Source organism: Nuphar pumila, chromosome 3 (genome assembly GCF_984573655.1).
Source record: "Nuphar pumila chromosome 3, dmNupPumi1.hap1.1, whole genome shotgun sequence".
NCBI classification, from domain to species: Eukaryota; Viridiplantae; Streptophyta; class Magnoliopsida; order Nymphaeales; family Nymphaeaceae; genus Nuphar; species Nuphar pumila.
The window spans coordinates 18,250,778-18,273,935 of NC_143251.1; the positions used below are offsets into that span (position 1 = coordinate 18,250,778).

At 37.1% G+C, this 23,158-nt stretch overlaps 1 protein-coding gene across 4 annotated transcripts in view; it reads right to left on the bottom strand.

The window, feature by feature from the left end:
* Positions 1-23,158, bottom strand: part of LOC149842170 (uncharacterized) — a 161,861-nt gene that overhangs the window by 96,970 nt on the left and 41,733 nt on the right. For all 4 annotated transcript variants that reach the window (XM_089998968.1, XM_089998970.1, XM_089998967.1 and 1 more), the window contains exons 6-8: positions 22,774-22,833; positions 22,577-22,651; positions 18,930-19,079 (exon numbers count right to left, since the gene is read on the bottom strand). In XM_089998968.1, the coding sequence (XP_089855094.1) occupies positions 18,930-19,079; positions 22,577-22,651; positions 22,774-22,833 (285 nt within the window). The remainder of the gene's footprint in view (positions 1-18,929; positions 19,080-22,576; positions 22,652-22,773; positions 22,834-23,158) is intronic.

Below are 23,158 nucleotides of genomic sequence, written 5' to 3' on the forward strand. Positions count from 1 at the left end.
GGCTTGCTTTCGCATTTACTTTTTGTATGTATTGTTTTGTTCCTACTTTGTCGGCGCGCTTCGCGCACAGGCTTTGCTCTTGCATTTTACTTGCTTATGCTTTTTGTTTAATCGAGGTACGACTTCATACCTCATGAGTCACCTTACGCACTTGCTTAGCCAAGGTACGATTTCGTACCTCGTGTATTGCTTACATATTTATTTGCTTGTGTATTTGGGTGGTTGAGGTATGATTTCATACCTCGTGCGTTGCTTGCGCGTCTTACGCTCGATGTGCAGCTTCGCACATCGAGTCTTGCTTCTCGTTTCGCCGTTGCACTGTAATGTGCATGGGCTTGCTCTTTGTTGGCTTGCACTCACTGAGTGCAGCTTCGAGTGTATATTGTTTCACTCATTTGTCTTAAAAGTCATGACTCACACTTATGCATTGTGGTTCTCCAAAAAAGATGATCTTTAGGAGCAAACCCATTTTTTTTCCAAATGCATAGTTTTGCAAAAACCGATTTTGAAAGTCTTTTGCGAGATAACGGCTAGATCTCCCAAATCAATATATTTGGGAAAAGCGTCTTACAACTCCGGTTCGTGTATCTGATACAACTCGGATGATCCCGATTAGGGGCACGAATTTGTGTTTTGGTATGGTTCTTTGAAAAAAAACCTTATCCCATTTATCGAGACTAGTCATGCGAGGTATGCATAGCATACGGATACTGCGATAGACGAATGAGAGATCTGTAGTGATCTCGCCTCGTGCGAGTTGCACAAGTGTTGTATCCACTGTTTGAAAGATAAATCATAATCAAAATAAGATATTTGTTGCATCACTTCTTTTGCGAGACTTTGTTGTTGGGTTTTCTTGTCAAACTAGATACTTGTTGCATCACTTCTTCTGCGAGATTATGATGTTGGGTTTCTTTTAGAGAAACCCATGCCCCTCTCTTCGTAGTCGTACTTTTAGGCATGTACGACATGACTGAACTTAGATGAGTAGGATGAGAGGTCTGTGGTCACCTTGATACATGCATTAGCACATTATTGTAATCATGTAATGTTGTTGTTCGCCTAACAGGCAAGAGGCTCGTGTCGATTTAAAGGAACAGAGCATGTCAAATTTAAATTTGAATGATTACACCATGTATTTTTAAAAAACAATTTTGCGGGGATTTCTTTGGAGAAATTCAGACCCCTCTCATCGTGGTTGTACTTTTGAACAGGTGTGTTGCGTACTGTGATGAGTAGGATGAGAGGTTTATGTTTACCTCGAACGTGCAATGGCACGTGTTTTGAAACCACGTTATGGTGATGTTTTCACCCTCACAAGTAAGTTGACCCCTATCATTGTGGTTGTCCTTTTAGACAGGTACGGTATGTTTGTACTACGATGAGTAGAATGAGAGGTCTCTGGCAACCTCGAAACGTGCAATGGCACATTGTTGAAATCACATAATAATGACGTTCGCCTTCACAGGCAAGATGCTCGAGTGGGTTGAAGGATTAGAGCATATAAAATGGGTCTTCAATTAAATAACACATATGATGGACAAGTTATTAACAACCACCCCTCGGGCAAATGACTCGGTGTCCCCAGTCATCAGAGTTAAGGGACGGGACTACCAAAAATTATCCTAGGTGGTAGATCTCATACACTTCTGCAGAAGTAGGATGCATCCGTTGTCTACGAATGCCTTTAGAGAATTCTCTCTTGGACATTGGTCGTCTCCTTAGGAGTGAACTCAGTTAGCTATCTGGGGTATATAAAATACATGACATAATAAACCCCCGGATTAGTCTCAGTTGTTTTTACGTATCTGCCTTGTGCGTACCCGCAAGGCCAGCTAATATCGAAACAATAAATATATTGTTCACAGCACTTGTTTGCTCGAGTCTCTTATGATTAATAGAACTGCTTGTTGTGCAATTGCTTACAGCTCGTAACGTACGAATTGTTCGCATCTTATGGCTAATGCAATTGCTTGTGCAATTGCTTACAGTTTGTAATTTACGCACTGTCTGTACCTTGTGATTGATAGAATTGCTTGTGCAATTGCTTACAGCTCGTAATCTATGAACTGTTCACGTCTTATGACTAATGTAATTGTTTGTCTTATAAGTTGCTTACATCTTGTGATTAATGTAAATGTTGTCGTAAAATTGCTTATATCATATGATGGATGAACTGCTTACCTAGTGTTGGTTGATAGCTTAATTGATTATGCTAGAGATAGTTTACTAGTTTGAAGTAAATCATCTAATCATGCTAGTTATAGTGTATTGCTTATTAAGGTTGCTTATTTCAGTTCCATATTGTCTCACTTGTGCACCTACCAGTTTTTCGTTAAACTGTCCCATTTTATGGGCACTGGTAATAATTAGATCTGTATGGACTGTGATGGCACGATGACGTGATGAGATCAAGATGAGACTCTTTCCCTAACGTTTCGCTCATGAAGATATTTCGGTAAATTTGCATAAAGGTTTTCTTGAAAATCTCTCCTTTGTATAAGTCTTAAACTATTAAGAATTGCATTTTCATAATCTATTGATTTCTTAAATATATGGAGTTTCAAATCTGTTTGTGAAGGATAGTTTGCGCTGTAATGCGCCCAAGGTCTATTAACTTGCTATTTCAAACACCATTTTTCACTGAATTACTATTTAAAAACTCTGATAAACGAAGGATTACAAATCTTTCAAACTTTTCATTAAAAGTTACAAGTCCTGGATTTTGGGGAGTTACAGAAGGGAAAAAATATAGGAGAAAACAAATAAAGGAAATAAAGAAATATTTTAGAATAGAAAACAGAGGAAGATTAGGAAGAAATACCCAGAAAGAAGACCACAACCATGATCAATGGATGCCCTCAGGACGTGATACCATGAACATGTGGTATAGAAGAGGAAGAGAGGAACAGCTACAACAATTGATCCTTCGTTCTCATGCAGGTGAGGGTCTTGTGATCTTTCTTATATATAATGAAACCTTAATAGGGCCATATATTACAAAGGGCATTATGATTACAAGAATAATAACAAAATAACAAGTATACCATTACAAATACAAGTCCATAAAGAATACAATTGAACCAAATACTATAAAAGAACCCAAACTGGTGTCATGAAATACAAGAAATAACGATAGGATGTCACTTGTGGGCATTACAAACACACAAAAGTGTGTAAAAGCAAGGACCTCTTATGGGTCAAGTACAAGCAGACAAGCATAAACTCACCAATGGGCAAGAGACAAAGCAAAAAGTATAAAACTTGTTATTGAGAGAGCGCTCAAGACAAGCATGAACATTACCAAGGGGTTCAACCGCTATATATACACCACACACACACATAGAGCCTTGGACCATCCCCAACGGCTAGAAATAGAGCCGTTGGGGAGGTCCCAACCACTTTGTGAAACAAAGTCCATAATGTCCTTTAGCTTTTAGCAAATGGACATGTAAAAACACAAAAAGAAAAGTAAAAATAAAGCCTATTAAGAGAGAAAAAACTAAAATACCCTTAATGGGTATTACCTATTACAACATTATAAATACATCTGTATATATACATACTAATATGAATATGTATATATATAAATATATGTATATACAATAAGTATATATATACTTTCAAATATATATCAAGGTTGTAAATATTGTATCGTTACCCGTATCGGCCAGGGCCAAATTAAGAATGTATTGTATCATATTGTAAAATATCATCAATTGTTAATAAAAATTTACCAAAAAATCAGAAAAAATAGCAAAAATTAAAAAAAAATCATATCACATGAAACAATGATGAATTGCACAAAATACAATCATAAAATCACATGAAGCATTTATGTCTCTATGAGCTCCATAAGACATCATCAAATATCAACTAATATAGAATCATAAATAATATTGCATGCATATCTCACAAGAACAACAAAAAATATTAAATATTTTGCAATTAAGAACATGCCACGAGACTCGCATAAACAAAAATATTATGGCAATAGTTGCACTCGATTTTCAATCGGTTTTCACTCATTACTTGAGTGTCTCATTATCATGCTGGATCATCTGATGCCATCTTTGTTAGAGGAGTGTGGAGCCTGATTTCTCCCTTGATATAAATCTCTAATTTTCGTAGCTTTGTAATTTTACTCATAATAAAGATTTTTTTACCTTAACCCACTTCCTTGAGTGCAAAAAGGTGGAAATGCACTTTAAATTTAGCAAAGCGCAAAATCCCTCTCCCTTGTGCACAGATCGGCCCCCAATTCACGCTCACGAGTCCTAGGGTGTGTGAATACCTGTCTAATGGCTTCTACATAAATGAGGGAGTCGGCCCTCAAGAGGTCTTTAAACCCCAAAACTGAAAAATTACGATTTGGTCATTTTTTAAGAGTGATGACTCTTTATCATGCAATACGGTACGATACGAGCATGTATCGTATGATACACACTTGTATCGCGCTAAGAGTATATTGTATCGATATTCTAAATAGTAACGATATGTATCATACTGTATCATACGATACATACAATATTAATATATATACTTTTAAGACTTCCCCTCAAACTTACGGTGTAATTACCAAAAGTTTGTCAAGCAAAAAATGAAATCTTGGGGAATGAAGCGCTTTGATAAAGAAATCAGCCAGTTGAAATTCTGATGATATATATGGCAAGGTAATAGACTTCGTAAAAATTCTTCATGGATATTATTAAAAGAGAATATTTATGCATTTGGGTAGCAATATGTAATTATGACAAATAAGATTGACTCTTTTTGTAAACTAATTTTAACTAATCCCTTTAAGAAGGGATTAGGGCTGAATGAAAAGTGCATCGACTCTCTCTCTCTGTAAAACCCGAAAATTTTGAGTATAAAATTTTCCAAATTTTTGCAAATTGGGCCTAGATCCAAATTGCAGATCCAAGACCCATAAAGGGGGGTAATTAGGATTTATTTATTTTAAACCTTGAGTTAATGATAATAATAGCTAAATAAAATTTTTCAATTTTAAAAATTTTATTTAATTCGAGGATCCACAGTGGATCCATTTGGATCCACTTGTGGATCCATTTTGACTTGGGGCCGGGTTGCGGGTCTCGGGTTCGGACCCGAGCCCCACCCCATATGTTCTGCCCTGTATAATGAAAAGGGCAACCCGATAAGGGTTGCCCGATAAAACCTAACCCAAAACAGAAAGGGGGGCGCAGGAGCAGGGGGGGTTACGCAGAGCGTAACGACCTCGCGCCCATCTCGGCAGAGAAGGGGGAGGCCTGGGGCCGATAAAGGAGGGGAGTGGAGAGGGGCTCTCGCCCTCTTCACTCAGCCCCATCTCTCTCTACTCAATCTCTCTCTCCCTGTCTGCGTGCGCGCACTGAAGAAAGGAGAGGTCGCCGGAAAAAAAAAACTGCGGCAACCCACAGCCACCGCAGCTTCAGCGAGCACTCCTCTTCACGATAACAGCCGTGAGTGGAGCTTTGGCCATCAGCCACCACCGAAGGCCACAGCAGCAGTGAGGTGCGCCAGCCACGATTCCAGCCTCCGATCACCGGAAAGATCGCCGGAAAACCAACGAAAAAGGTATGGTTCTTCTTCGAACCTGGGTGAGGAATCGAACAGGGGTTCGATTCCATACGTTGATTTGGGGGTTTTCTTGATAAACCCTAAATACCCAAATCAAATTGATTTGGGGGTTTTCTTAATATGCCCTAAATATTGAAATCGGAAAACAGAAATCGTATATGTTTATGAAAACAGTAATCGTATATGCTTGAAAAAAAAAATGTGTTGTTTCATGTTGCAGGCCACTAGTGCATGGGTTGGAGGCGACAGGCCCAGCCGACCCAGTCGGCTGGGTGCTGTGTTAGCAGGGCCCCAGTCGGCTGGATGCTCTACATCTGGTGGGCCGGGCCATAGCAGTCCCAGCCGACCCAGTCGGCTGGGTGCTGGCCTGTGAAAAAAAAAAAAAAAACTGATTGTTTGCTAATTGGGAATTTAAATGAAAACTCTCTTGCCCGATCCATTCCTTTAGAAAGAAAGAAATTTTCTGTGCAAGTTAATGAGCCACCCTAGTTTTTGCTCATGTTTGAAGTTTGTACATTTGTTTGGCTTCTGCTCTTGCTGTTTCCATTTGTGGCATCAAGCCTCAGAAATCTATTTCAATTTTTGTCTTGCCATATCATACTGTGATGCGCCAAATTGAAGAACAGAATTAGTAGATACACATAGCCGACCTCCACTCTTTTGTACAGTCCCCCATCCATACTCGGCATATCATGTAAACAGTACATATTTGCATCATTAGTTCACTGAATTGTTGTTGTTGCAAGTTCTTATTGAAAGTTCGACGGTTTCAGTAATGTGTTCTAAGTTATCCATTTACAGAAGTATTGGTTATTCACACTGATAATTCAGGTTATTCATTAACGAAATCGTGAATGGGTTCATTAGTATTTTTCTGTTAGGCAATCTATTGGCATAAAATGAATAAAATAAAGCATGACTAACTAGTTATACTTGTTAGTAATCATTAATGGGTCAGTTGAATATCCTGGTTTATGTTAAATTTTGGTTTAGTCATGTTATGTTCTATGAATATGATTGAGTTTCATCAGTCTGTGTTCTGAAAGTTTATGTTGAATTGAGTTTTGGTTTGAGAATGTGCAATTTGATGAATTGAAGTAAATTGAGTTGTTCTAAAGTAGCGCATGTTGGTTCTTGAGTGGGGATAAGCTCAAAGTTGGTAAGATGTAGCGTGGTATCATTGCAACATAACCTGAAAATTTTCAGTTGTGTATAATAGTGCTCAGGCTACACTGTTTAGGGAGGATGGATACATGAAACTGAAATTATACATATGGAATGTATCTTGCTTGTAGGTCTCTAGCTGGACATTATATTTCTGTCTAGAGTCCATGTGTTATTTCAAAGCTTGGGTATTGGATTGCATGGAAACACTTGTCGTGGAGATTTATGTTTTCATTTGACTGTTATGATTATGGTACTCATGGGTGTGAGCATGATTCAGTTATTAATAACTCTTCTTGAACCTGTACGCTTGATTATTGTGTGCATTGGTACATGTACACTCACACACTTAAAGAAACCATGAATTTGGTTAAATATGTGATGTAGGTAACACACACATATTGAAAATGCATATGAATGAATTATGACATGCATATGTTTGGGTTTATATTTGCACGAATATATATATGCTTTTGGCATTTTGGCCAAGTATTGTAAATGAGACACTACTTGGTTTTATTATGTGATGCACTGATGGCCTATGGGACCATCACCGGCCTGGAGAGCCGTGGGTTGGGTTTTCTTTTATATATGTTTTTAGATGCATCACTTAAACCACATAAGATGGTTTGCACTTTACTACACTGTTCTAGTGGTTTATACGGGCTGGAGTCCCGAATGGGTCCCCGCAAGGGAGGATGCGGGTTTTTACTTTTCTTTTGCATATGGTGTTGCAAACTTAAAGAATGAACTTTAAATAAAAATAATGAATAAGAACAGTGTAATATACATTCTGGGATATCTCATCTGGAGTATGAGAATCTTAGTTATCCGGTCTTGGGGAGACTGTGAGGATACAAAAACTCCGTGTGCATTGTTGCCCCTGAACCCGATATTGAGGTTCTTCTCCTGGCCACGGTTTTAGGGAGAACCCGCCACTTTACCCGGGAGTGGTGTGTTAGTCACAGCTGTGAGTTTATGGTACCAAGGAAGTGGCACTTGTGGGCGTGGAGTGTCCCTTGTGTCCCCGACATTAGATGTGGAGGTCTAATGTTCTGATGGATGGTGTTGTTTCCTGATATCGGTCGAGGGCTAAGTTGGAACCCAGTAATAAAATACAAATTGTTTGTTAAGCTACCCTGGGAACCTACTTGACCTCGGGGTTTGTACCCGTTTGGTGTATCCGCGGGCCACGGTAATTAAAAAAAGGAACTTAAAGATGTGTGCATCTAATAGGGCATGCATATGGAAAGATGGAACTTAAATGAAAGATAACAGAAGAAATCATACATTGCACATAATCATGCATTTTTCTGTTATGCATTAGATCATACATGTTTAGATCATTCTTGATATCATGACATCATTTAGTGGTAGCATACGCTTTACTTTGTGAAATCATGCTGAAAGGTTTGGTTATTTAGTTATTGATATGTGACATTGCTTTACTGTTCTTGACTGGTAAGTATATGCAACTGTTGGTAGTTATAGATATTTAAATGTTGCAAATTTTATATCTGCACTCACTCTAATCACTGCATGAAATCTAATCCATGTTCTTTCTCTCACCTGGTTTCTTTAGAAGTAGTTGTGCTCAGAATTTCGGTTCTGACACCCTACTTTATTGGTTTTTCACAGGAAATGGTGAACAGTGAAGTTGGACATGCATCTGGGGATGGATGAGTTATACTTGGGCTTGTCAGCTTCAGTAGAGGACATAATGGCTCTTTCTTTTGTCTTTCAGTTTTTTTAAATTCTGCAATTGTTACTTTACTTCAGTTGAAGAAAACCTTGTCTTTGAAATTTTCTTACTCATTAATAAAAGAGTTTTAGTTGGTTGATATGGATGATAATTGCAAATTCGTTTGTGGTGGATGGGCTATCCAATGGAAAGTGGAACTGTGAGGACCTCAGATCTCTGGGAAGGTTTCCGCAACTCTTAGAAAAAAAAAAATATTCCGCATTTTAAAAGGGTCTGGATTGGGGTCGTTACTCTCTCTCTCTCTCTCTCTCTCTCTCTCTCTCTCTCTCTCTCTCTCTCTCTCTCTCTGTGGATAGGTTGGTCGCTGGATTTAGGTCTGGCGGCCAGGCCCCATTCAGGCCTGATTTAACATGGTATCAGAGTTGGACTCTCATCTGGGATTCCACTGCGGTATGGTGACGTTGAAGATGATCGTGGTTGTTGATTCTACTACTGATCGGCGATGCTGAAGGTGATCGTGGCAGTGGATCGTGGAGAATATCGGATCTAGTGGATATCTGATGCAAAAAGTCATCGAATCAGATCGGGTGGAGATCTGATATGTTGAAGGTCGTGAAGAATCAGATCAAGCAAAGATCCGAGTTGCTGGAAAATTTTTGTTTGGCAGATTCAGATTAGGAATCAGAATCAGACATTGCGTGGAGCATGGTTGTGGATTAACGTGGTGGAGTCAAACCATATATCAGATCTGACCTAAGTTCACGTCAGATCTGACGAAAAAAAAAATTGCCTATCGCCAATCAGATTTGGTATTGTATCTATCACATATCATATTTGGGTTGGTCTAAAAAAAAATTTTGTGTGAAGATTGTCATCAGATAAGACCAGAACCTTTTCTAGGAAACTGTAAACGTGCAGGTCATGTCTGGTGGCTGGTTGAGTCTCAATCAATATGGTTGATTTGCAGTCTAAAGACGGTGATCTGAAAAGGGAGCTGCTTGGAGAATATAAGGCCTTTGCAAACCCTTTCTCGTATTGGTCGTATGTCAAGCTAGATGACTCCAACTATGTCAAGTGGTCCCGGACTTTTATGATGTCTATGTCAGGTCATCGAAAAAAGCATATTCTATTAAAACATGAACCAGCCGATAAATCAGAAAAATACAGCACATGGGATAAAGATAATGATATCGTTATGTCTTGGATTATGAACAGTGTATTGCCTCATATAGTTGACGGTCTTATTTACTATACGTCTGCTAAACAGATGTGGGACAATCTTCGAGATATGTACTCCCACGAAACCAATGTTAGCCGCATCTTGCAAGTTGAGCAAGAGATTTATCAATTGCAACAAGAAGATCAAACACTGTCTCAATATTATGCATCTGTAAAATCCGCTTTTGAAAGGTTGAATGCACACAGGCCACTATGTTGTACCAAGCAGAAGTCCTGTCAGGAGCAAACCATGGTTGTAAGATTTCTTAATGGACTATCGTCTAAATTCTCTGTTGCCAAGGTTCAGATATTGACTAGATCTGATGTCCCGACTCTTGCCAAGGCTTACAACCGCCTGAGCAGATTAGCTATCACTCTTCCACAGACTCAGTCTGATTCACAAGTATCTGCTCTTGTAGTCACCCCGGGTCGTGGAAGAGGAAATTTCCTAAATTCTCGTGGAAGAGGTTGAGACATAGGCATAGGAGGAAGAGGTAGACTTCAGTGTACCTTCTGTGGAAAATTGGGCCATCTTGAAGACAGGTGTTGGGACAAAAATGGTCGACCCCCTTCTCAGACATCAAACATGACCAAGACTCAAGTTGCAAAGCTTGACACAGAGACTCCCACTGACTCCTCCAATGATTCGATCACTCTTAGTCGTGCAGAGTACGAAGAATTGATGTCTCATCGCCCGTCTAAATCTGGCCACAGTTACTCCCATTGTTGATGTTGTTTGCTCAGCAGGTGATGAATTAAAGTACAAAGGTAGTAGATGGATTATTGATTCAGGTGCCTCTAGGCACCTATGTGGGACATCTAAGAATTTTTCTAAATTAGATCCCATGTGTGAACATCACAATGTTGTCCTTGCCAATGGAAGCTCATCACCCATTGTGGGTCAAGGAAATGTTTCCATCTCTCTGTTACTTCAGTTGACAGATGTGCTTCATGCTCCTTCCTTTCCTCAAAAATTATTATCAGTTAGTCGTATTGCAAAGGAACACAATTGTAGAGTGATCTTTGATCCTTTGTGTTGCATGTTTTAGGATTTGCTGACGGGGAAGAGGATTGGTGGAGGTTATGAAGGAGGAGGTGTCTACTACCCACATCAACCACTTGGAGTCGTGCACACCGTGTCTGAGTCATCCTCCAGTTCTTATCAATGGCATCTTTGTCTTGGTCATGTCCCATTGCCAAAACTTCATCGACTTCTTCCTCAGATTCCACCCTCTACCTCGTTCCAGTGTGAAGCCTGTCAGTTGAGTAAACACCATAGGAGTTCTTTTCCGTCCAGTCAGAGTTCGTCGAGTCAAAGGTTGTTTGAGCTTCTTCACGTTGATGTATGGGGGCCTAATAGAGTTTCTAGTAGGTCACAGTGTCTTATTATTTGGTTATTGTTGATGATTATTCCAGATTGTCATGGGTGTTTTTAATAAAAGACAGATCGGAAGTTCCTTTAATCCTTATGTATCTCATTATTGAAATAAAAACTCAGTTTGATTCTCTTGTCAAGATTATTCGCACTGAAAATGCTCTTGAGTTTAAAACCAATGAGTTATTACTATTTTATAGAAATCTTGGCATTCGACCTCAAACTACTTGTACCCATATCTCCCAACAAAATGGGGTTGCTGAAAGGAAGCATAGACATCTTCTAGATGTTGCATGCACCCTTATGTTACAATCAAGCATGCCTCCATCATATTGGGGAGATGTCATTCTTAAAGCATGCTACCGTATTAATCGCATGTCGTCATCCACGTTGGAAGAACAAATTCCTTTAAAAAGCCTATATCCCAATACAACTCTTTTCTCGATCTCTCCCAAGGTGTTTGGGTGTGTTTGCTTTGTTCATAAACTAGGGCCTCATCGGGACAAATTGTCTGCTCAATCCATAAAGTGTGTCTTTATAGGTTATCCAAGAAACCAAAAGGGGTACCGGTGTTATGATCCCACTTCTCGTAGGGAGTATGTCAGTGCGGATGTTTCCTTTTTTGAGTTTGTTCCTTTCTTTTCAAGTACCACCTCCATATTACAATGCGATCAGGGAGATGCTATGCCTTTACCTATCCCACCTCTTCCCTTGGAGTCAATTCCTATAAGCCTTCCTAACTCACACACTCGGACGCGGTATCATGACCCTCCTGTGGTATACTCTCGTAGATCTCCTCTGTAATCAAAACCCACACTACCTGCCTCCCCAAAAGTAAGTCCTCCTGCCACGATTGAAGCCTCTACTGTGGATGATGACTTACCCATAGCTATCAGGAAAGGCAAAAGGCAATGCACTTTACATCCCATTTCTAAGTTTGTTACAGATGCAAGACTTGGGAGTCATATGAAGAAGTTCATCAAAGCTCTATCGGTTGCATCTCTCCCGCTTAATCACCAACAGGCAAAAGGGTACGCATAGACGTACGGGCTAGACTTCTTTGAAACTTTTTCTCCAGTGGCTCGCCTTGGCACTATTCGGATTGTCATATCAGTGGTTGTACATAATGAATGGAGTTTATGCCAGTTGGATGTGAAGAACGCCTTTTTGTATGGGGATTTGTCTGAGACTGTGTATATGCAGCAAACTCCAGGGTTCGAGGTTCAGGGAGAGTGTCACCAGGTGTGCAAGTTAAAGAAAGCAATATATGGACTAAAGCAAAGTCCACGTGCGTAGTTTCAGAAGTTGTCTGAGAGTATGTCTGCATTTGGCTTCAACAGGTCAGCATCAGATCACTCATTGTTTGTTAAGAAAACTCCCATGGGTGTTGTGGTTATGGTTGTGTATGTGGATAATATTATACTCACAGGAAGCAATACAAAGGATATCTCAGATACCAAAGCTCATCGTCCTCTTAGATATTTCTTGGGAATAGAGGTGGCTCGAAACAGTGAGGGTTTAGTTCTATCACAGAGAAAGTATGTACTTGATTTGTTGCAAGAAACAGGAATGTTAGGAGCCAAACCTGCTAATATTCCAATGGATCCTAAACTTCACATGTTTGATGAACAAGAAGAACCTATTGACAGTAGAAGTTTCAGGTCTTTAGTTGGTAAACTCATGTACGTTACTGTGACAAGACCAGATATTTCCTTAACTATGAGCAAGATAAGTCAGTTCATGGATAAACCAACCCAAGTGCATTGGCAGGCAGCAATGATGATTCTCAGGTATTTGAAATATTCTCAGGGAAAGGAACTACTATACAAACCAAGCTACTCTCTCGATATAGTTGCCTATTCTCATGCTAACTATGTTGGAGACATTAATGATAGAAAGTCCACTACAGGGTTCTCTGTGTTTATAGGAAAAAATTTAATTACCTGGAGAAGTAAAAAGCAAACCGTAGTAGCCCGATCTAGTGCTGAGTCAGAATATAGAGCCATGGCTCAAACTGCAGCTGAAATGATATGGATTAGGTTAGTTCTTAGAGACCTACAGGTAAAGACCTCAATGCCAATGGTGATGAGATGTGATAACAGAGCAGCTACTTATATTGCTAACAATCTGGTGTTTCATGAGAGGACAAAACACATTGAAGTTGATTGTCACTACATACGAGATCTAGTGCAGACAGGACAAATCTCTACTTGTCATGTTGCTTCAAATGATCAAGTTGATGATGTGTTTACTAAACCTCTTGCTAGTGCTGGCTTTCTTCGATGTTGTGACAAGCTGAGCATGATAGATAGATATGCTTCAACTTGAGGGGGAGTGTTAAAAGAGAATATTTATGCATTTAGGTAGCAATTTGTAATTATGACAAATAAGATTTGACTTTTTTTGTAAACTAATTTTAACTAATCCCTTTAAGAAGGGATTAGGGCTGAATGAAAAGTGCATCGACACTCTCTCTCTCTCTCTCTCTCTCTCTCTCTCTCTCTCTCTCTCTCTCTCTCTCTCTCTCTCTCTCTCTCTCTCTTCCTGCATGTGGATAGGTTGGTCGTTGGATTTAGGTCTGGCGGCCAGGCCCCTTTCAGGCTTGATTTAACAGATATAATGGCAGCCCATCTTGATATGCTTAATACACTCATGAAATATGTGATTTTCAGTGATATATGGCGCTTTTATTGTCGCAACATAACCATGATGGAGATTGTATATATACTCCCATGTCTTCTAGCAATCTTGTCATGCACACAAGCTCAGATGTTGTGGTATCCATAGCACAATACTCAACCTCAATTGATGATAATGAGACCTTTTGTTGCTTCTTGCATTTTCAAGACAACAACCGATCACCTATAAAGACACAAAAACTCGTAGTTAAGCGTCTATGGTACCTAGACACGCCCTCTATACCCATGTCGACATGCAACATGCATCGACACCGGGACACGCCATTTTATCATCCGTACACGCAAGTTTGTATTCAATTTATAATTATATTTTCAGTATATAATATATTTTAGATATAGCATATATATTTAGATTATATTAAGTTTATCTTAAAATTATTTTGTATTTATGTGATATATATATATATGTATTTGTGTCCCCATACACACACTTTTGGAATTGTTGTGTCGTACCCTCCATACTCGTACTCGCACCCATACCTAGGTGACATAGTTGAGCGCCTGTCATCGAGATCTCCTTATCAGTTAGAATCAGAATATGCAATTAAATCAATGGAAGATGGAGAAGACAATAAGAGTCCTTTAAAAACATTTTTTTTAAATATCGAACAATTCTCATAACAGTACTCATATGCACAAAGGTAGGAGAGTGCTGGAACTGGCTCGTTGTGTGAACTGCATGAGAAATGTCAGGTCTGGTAATAGTTAAATAAGCCAAGGTGTCAATCATCTAACGATATAGAGTGGGATCATCTAATTGTGTTTCATCATCTATCTTCATCTTAGCATTGATAAATTCAGGAGTATCTGCCATTTTCTCATCTATGACTCCAGACATGTCAATTATCTCAGTAGTAAAGTTAGATTGAGTAAGTAAATAACCACGGGGAGAGTAGGCTACTTTAATCCCCAAGAAAAATCTAAGGAATCCTAAGTTAGTCATTTCAAAACTCTATTTCAGAACATGCTTAATATAATTTACTCATTGTTTATCTCCTTCAGTTATGATCATGTCGTTGACATAGAGTAGTAAGATGACAATCCCTACATAGGCTTCTTAATAAACAAAACAGTGTCAATATAACATGTAAAGTATAACCAAGCTTACGCATAACATAACTAAAACGATCATATCAGGCTTTAGGTGTTTGTTTAAGACCATACAGTGCTTTCCTTAAGTGATGCACTTTGCCAACAGGAACCTCACATTCAGGTGGTGGATCCATATAAACTTCTTTCTTCAGTTCACCATTGAGAAAGGCATTCTTGACATTCATTTGGTAGATGGACCAATATCTAATGACAGCCATGGCTATAAGTGTTCTACCGATAGTTATCCTAGCTACTAGTGCAAATGTTTCATCATAGTCTATTTCATATTCTTGTGAATAACCCTTGGCCACTAATTTAGCCTTATGTCTCTCTAAATTTTCATCACTCTTAGTTTTGACATTAAATACTCATCTACAGCCTATTGTCTTATTTTTATGAGGAAGACCTTTCAAGTCCCAGGTTTTGGATTTTTCTAAGGCTCTTATTTATTCATTCATAGCATTTATTCATTCAAGATCATTGAGGAAGGTTCAAAGTAAGAAAAGATCTTGGTCAGACTCAATATTGCGGAGTAAAAGACTCATAGGATACAAACCTATCAAGAGGTATGAGTCCTTTTTCATTTTCTAAGAGTGTTTGGTTCTTGATTTTCTAAGTTGGAATAATTTTTTAGGGCATTGGAAGGTCTATGACTTCCTCTTCCTATATTGGATAACTAGTGGTTCACCATCTATGTCATGAGACTCACCACACAGGATGTTGGAACGAGGTTCATTATCAATATCAACATTGTTATTTAACAATTCATCATTACATTTAGGAACTAATTCCAAAAAAAAAGTAATCATTTTCTTCCTTGAGCACATTTATATCAAAGAAACTTTATTGTTCTATAAAGGTAACATTTTTTCATAGCACCTGAACCCTTTTTGGCTTTCGCCATAACCGAGAAAAACACAATGGATGGCTCTTGGAGAAAGTTTGTCATTTGTAATTATAATAAAAAGCTCTTAATCCAAAGTAATTAGGAGTAGTTTTATGAAGTTTTTCATAGAGTGTCTATTTTGAAGTTTGGTTGAAGGAAGACTATTTATGAGGTAAACAGTAGTAAGCACAACTTCAGCCAAAAAATGTTTTGGAACATGTTTAGAAATAAGCAAAGTTCTAGTGGTTTTTATTATATGACTATGTTTTCTTTCAACCAAACCATTTTGTTTAGGTGTATTTACACGATCTTTAACGAAAAATGTCGTGATTTTTCAAATAACTTTTAAAGTCATTTGACATAAATTCTCCCCCCTAATCATAATGAAAGATAGAGATATTTGTTTTAAGAAGATTTGTAATTAGGTTATGAAATGTCTTGAAACTTTCAAACACTTCATATTTGTGCCTAAGAGAGTAAATCCAAGTGAAGCAAGAAGTCATCCACAAAAGTCACATAATAAGTATATCCACCTTTTGAAGTAACAGGAGCAGGATCCCATAGATCAAAAATTTAAGAGGTTGTAAGCAGGAAAGATTTTATTGATAAAAAATGGATTTCATTTTCCCAAGAATACAGTCAGTACATTGAAAAATTTTATTACAAAATTTTCTCAAATGAGATACAGTGGATAACTTAGAAATACTAGGATGGCCTAGTCTTTGGTGCCACAAAAAAATATTCAATTTTTGTACATTGAGACAAAAGGCATCTTTAGGAATGATTAATCAATTTATGTAATAGAGGTCTCATTCTCTATGTTCTTCCCCAATATGCTTCCCAGACTAGAGATCATGTATTAAACACCGGTCTGATGTGAAGGAGATACTACAAACATGATCGGTTATTTGGAAAACTTAAAGAAGATTTAAATTAAGTTTTGAAACAATTATGACATTTGGAATTAAAAGGTTAAAGAATTTTTAAAATCTCCAATTCCATTTATATCAAGAGAGGAACCGTCGACAGTAAACACATTAAATCTACTTGAATCAATACCACAATTGGAAAACATAGTACTATTATGGTCATATGAAAGGAAGCCACAGAATCTAAGAACCAAGAAATCTTATCGGGAGGTGAGGAAGAGGACATTGTGGCACTTGTTATGGAGGATGAGTCTTTGAGGAGTGATTGTAGGGCTTCTAACAATTGGGACAATGAAATACTTCCAACAGATTTTTTATCTCTATTAGTTGCATCCTTGTCCACTTGAGAAGCCTCTATAGTAGTTACTCTCTTCTCGCCATTTCCTTTGAATTCATGGCAATATGGTTTGATGTGCTTCGGTTCTCCACAATTATGACAAATAATTTTCTTTCATCCATCATTGTTGTGTTTCCTCCCAAAGTTATTTTTAGAAAAGTGAGGAGGTTTGTAAAATTGAGTGTTAGCATCGGGTCTAGAGACAGCTAACATATTGTCTTTGGAGTCCTTAGATTCGATCATGGATTTAAGCCTCGTTTCTTCCATGGATATTTGAGCCAAAATCTCGTGTATAGGTGGTAGATCTTCTTGCTTACGGTGGATGATATTACTCCGAACTTGTTCAAATTTTGGTCTTAGACCTCTCATAAATTGGAAAAATTGCTCACCAAGAATTTTATTTTTTTTAAGGCAAGCATCGTTAGGGGTATCCCAAACAAGCTCTGTCTTGGCCATTTGGTCCCACAACCTCTTGAGAGTTCCATAATACTCTCTAATAACTTTTTCTCCTTGTTTGTAATTGTGAATCTTATTTTATAATTTTCATCTATAGGCGACATCATTTTGCGTGTAGGTTTGTTTGATAAAAACCCATGCTTTATCGGCCCTTTCAAATTCTAAAATATTTTCACAAGGTTCTTCGCACATACTTCCCATAAATAGGGACAAAACCTTGGCATGACCAACTTTCCATTTTTTAAAAGCCTTTTTGTAATCTAAAAGAGCCTTCTCTCGCTTTTCCTAGTTTCTTCCTTGGTTACTCTTTCTTCCCCACAAATAGATTTGGTGAGAATAGGTTAAGGTTCCGGTAAGGAACCATCAACATATTCACACAAATCCTTATCAATCAAGATTCTTTTAATAGCGGTAGCCCACATATTATAGTTCTTCCCATCAAATTTGACGAGAACAACTGTAACCACTTCCTTTTGGGTCATAGTACCGAGAGAGTGAGAAAAGAGAAGAGGTAGAAAGAAGAGATAGATAGAGGAGGTAGAAAGAAGTGTTGATGACGTGCTTTTCCGAAGCAATGAGGTCCACAGTCACTCGTTCCTCCACGTACCCTTGATGAACACTCCTTCACTTCAAATATACCATACACTCTGATACCATGTCATGAAACACAAGAAATAACAATCGGATGCCACTTATGGGTTTTACAAACACACAAAAATGTGTAAAAGCAAGGACCTCTTATGGATCAAGCACAAGCATAAAAGCATAAACCCATAAATGGGAAAGAGACAAAGTAAAAAATATAAAACTTGTTATTGAGAGAGTGCTTAAGACAAGCATGAACATTTTAAGTACATAAATATACATATTAATATTAATATATATATTAATATATACTTTAACAACTGGAACCAAACTGTTAAGACAGTGTAAAATTACAGAAATTGATGGTCAGAATGACCAAAATACCCCTGGTCATCCTAACACTCGTAACCACAAAATAGATTAAAAGAACAAGTGTACAAATTATTGAAGTTAAATTTTTGTGAAATAAAAAAAATACCTGATCTTTCTGACACCAAAAACTACTTAAGTAGCCATTAAGAACTCGAAAAGATAATAACATCATCTAAAAGAAACAAACGGGGACTTCATTTTCTGAAACAGCAAGGGTATACAACAATGCAACAACAACAACAACAACAATGCAACTAATCTTATATCTCATCATCCAAGAATCCAGGATAGAGTTATCAGGGGACATTTTTACCACTGCTCTAAGGCTGAAAATGACAACACATACTATCCCTTAATGACAAGTCAAAACATGATTGAACTCTTTCATTCAAGATTCTGAAAGATATGACAATATGAAAGACCTAACTCTACTATAACCACCATAATTCTAATAAGTTATCAACCATAAGCTTGTCCATCCACAAATACAAGTCAGGTAAAATGCAAGAAGAAAACTTAGAAAAGCATCCAAACCTTTGAAACAGTTGCCCTTCCAGATACAGAATGACTTCTGAAAGAACTCTTACTAGAGTTGCAGTCATCAGATTCATCTTCTTGTGGAAATCCAGCTCCATCATGCGCATTAAGGAGTACGCAATAGCAATGATCTCTCTCTGTAAGAATCTGTTCATAATTTAGTTCTTCAGTGATACACTACTTACTACATTCTTCAGTGATGTACTACTAACTGCAATTGCAATTGTTGACAATAGAGCTTGAAAAGAAAAGAGGGTTTTAGTGCTTAGGAACAAAAAGGAAGCTTATAGACAAAATTTACTGCAGTAGTGAAGCAGAATCAGCATAAAAAAAGAACATATTTAGAAGAATATTCTATCTACTCATCAGCAGTGGCTCAGCTGGCTGAAAAAGAAGGATGGCCTCAAACATGAATATTAGTGAATTAGACTTATTAGTAGTCTCGTTAGTGACGGTACCAAAGTTGAAAAAGAAGGCCATGTAGTGAGAGAAGTGTGCAGAGTGACCAAGCAATCATATCATGTCACATTACTTATGCAGGTATCCAGATTACGCACTTGATTCTACAAGGTAGTACCCATTTAATAAAAGCCATTCTGAAAGTAGCATTATTTGTTTAATTTACGTAGTCATTGGCATGTAGGTCATACAACAAGATGGTGGTTTTTTGATAAGCAGATCACCAATAGAATTAGTGATAGGTGGATGAAATGGATACGAGGGGTGCACTGTGAGATCTATGTCACAGGGATATGGCTGCAGACACAGGGCTATGATTGTTTTTATGAAGTTTTTCAATATGATTAGCATAGAAGGGGATAGGAAATGGGAATAAAAATTGAGTATCCTGTGACATAGTGTGAGATAAATGGACGCATCGAATGGAATGTGTATTTGTAAGACTGCAGTAAAGCCTGCCTTGCAATATGGCACCGAATGTTGGGCAACAAAGTGATAAGAAGAGAGGGTGCATGTAGTGAGTACATAAGAGGGAGCTCATGTTGCCACAAATAAAGGAGAAAAGACTTGCCATTTGAGATGTACATACTATTATGGAGATCTAAAACAGCACATTCGTTGAAGAGTGAAAAAATAAAGTATTGAATGAACTATGAAAAGAGTAATAGACAAAAACTTTAAAGCAAATAACAAGATATAAAACTGGCATGACTCGTTGGAGCTTTGAAAAGGAACAGAGAAATAAAACTCATAAGGTTGACCCATGTAGATGGGACAATAATATGATGATGATGATGTCATTCATGTGCAGACTGCTGAAAATAAATTATAGAATATAAAAAAGTAAATGAACATAATCATTTCTAGTCAAGATAAAACAATACTTGAATATAAAGCAAGGGAGAGCTTGAAAGCAGATAAACGAAATAAAACAAATATTTGCCCCATGTGATGGCAACCGAATAGGCTTAATTGCCCAAGTGAAACTACATATATTAGGTCAACACTGAAATCAAAATAAAGAACAAAGAAGTAGAGACTCAGCTCATTAAAACAGATGTGTAACTAGGCAAATCAATCCTAGTTGGTAAATTGCATTTGAACCAACAACCAAATCATCCAACTAGTGCAAGATTGGACAACTGTGCTGAATTTAGCAATAGCATAGTTGTGGTTAAGCCTTTTGTCAACCTAGAATTCAAGAGCTCTCATGTGACAAAATAGGGAATCCTGCCAATTGGATCTTTTAAACTTGCAGGCAACTGCCACTTATTGACTCTTATGGGCGAGATTTCCATTCACAAACTGAACTGGAATCCTGTTATCTTCCACTAAGCTTACAGACTAGTTTGAAGCCCCTATCCAGATTCCAGCCACATTTTTGTGAAGTAGGTTCTAGAAACTAGAACCAAAGATCCAGGTCATGCATCTGAATATAATGTTAACTTAGGATCAATCTGTAGAGGTTTAGGAATGGCACAAAATGATCAAAGGAATATTTAATATTTCAAATTTTCCATTAACAAGTAACAAAAGAGAAAAATAAACCATAAATAAATTACTAGTTTTAAGCGTTAAATATGACAATATTATCTAAACGAGTGAAACGGGTTATAAAATCAACATCATGGTTGAACTGGCTTGGTAAAATGTTGACCAAACATATACACAATTACGGTTATGTCTTGGTAGATCCATGAAATTCGGGAGTAGGGTTTCACAAGATCCAACCAAAGTAGATATAGTTTGTTTCCAAAGCTAGTAAAGGTTTCTAGAAGACTTGGTAATCTACCCTCCAAAACATACACCTACCAACATTGAGTGCTGATACAACAACCATTTCAAGATTGAAGATCATTTCCTAAATCTTATAAAAGCAGAAGCAAGGGTATAGTTGCAAAAAATTGGATGATTTATAACTTCTTAATTGACATTCTTGTCATGTGAATTGAGGATGTCATTAAAAATTTGTATGGGCATTTGTGGAGCTTTATAAAAAAATGTTACACGGCACATTGTAATTTTTTCAAAAGTTAATGAGTTACTCTCTCTCTCTCTCTCTTAAAATATCTCAGCAAAACGCATCCCTCTCTCTCCTTTAATGTTCTTATTAACTGCCAATTTTGCATGGCCACTATGTTGAAACGATAGAGGCTAATGTTCTTTTTATTAATTGCCAATAATGTTCTTTTTATTAATTGCCAATTTTTGCATATGCATTATGCTGAAACAATAGATGCTTACCTTTTCATTTTCTAGCTATTAAAAAATTTTATACAACATGCATATTTTAGTTGAAAGTTTTCACTTATGCCATACACAATTTAATTGAGAAAGTGGCTATTATGAAAGGCAACCATCTGTTTCTACTGGGATAGTCTATAAATAGAGAATCTGTAAAGAGATCCAACCCATCAAAAAGCAAGAATAACTCTGTAGCATGCCCTATCGATTTTCCGTTCAAACGACATCTCTAGCACCTTCTATTGTGGATCATATACCTCTCAATTCATATATGCAGTACCCTCAATGGTATGCATTTTTTAACACTTTTTGCCATGTAAATATTAAAAATTAATTTTTTCTATTTCTTCATCCTAATAGTCGACAAAATGCTTGGTTAATCTTTTCAAAGTTTTCATATTCAATTATAAGTGGTATAAAAGGGCAGTTGTTTGTTTTAATATTTTTCATATACATGTTTAAAAAAAATTAATTAATTTTATATGTAGACATTTATATACATTTATTAATTTTATTTTTCATATAATAAAATTTTGACATAAGCTTTACTTATAGAGCCCGCCCATATGGGCAGGCCACTTATCATTCTAGAAAAAATTTAAGTCCATACCATTTTTTGCTTTCTAACATAATAATAATAATAATTATTAAAATTTCATACTTGCAATTCAAGTTATCCACATACAATTTGAAGATGAGATTAAAGAATCTAATTTTCAAGATATGACAATGCAATAAATATAAAGGACCAAAGCAGTAAGCATATACATGTGAGAGATGCTTATTCCAAAATCACACAAACGAATAGTGGAGTTTATTTTATCAGAGCCAAAAAGAATTCAAATTGGTTTTGCCCAACTTGACAACATTTCATTTATTAATTTCAATTTTAAAAGTGGAAAACATCTTAGCACATTGACATATACCATTAGGGACCTTACCACAGCATCAAAAGTTGAATCGAAGTCATCAATGGCAAAGCAAATGTCAGGGTAAGCAGGCCGTGTTTCTACATCCTAGAAATCATCAAATTTCAATAATAAGAAAAGTTAGAACACTGCATGGAGTAATATGTCTCACAAAATAAACCATTAAGTTCATCACAAATGTGAACCTACTTATCAATATAAAGAATTACCTTTCTAGAATCCAATTGGAAATCAACATGACTTGGTGATGCATAAACAGTCTTAGTAACCTGCATAGAAAAATTAAAATAATTACAGTCCATGGAGTCAAGTGACAACATAGACTATAAAACAACCAAATAAACCAACAGTCTCTAAAACATGCATATGGATATATCTGAAATTGAAGTTACTTGTTGAAAGCCGATGGACACTCTTTGGAGCATGAATAGAAGATTTTCAAAAGAAAAAGGTGAGCCACTAAAAGATCTAGAAAAGTTTTGCAACATGGCAGGTGTTAAAATATATATATATATATATATATATATATATATATATATATATATATATTCAGTTTTATAATAGTTAATGCCATAAAGGGGCATTTTGGTTTTT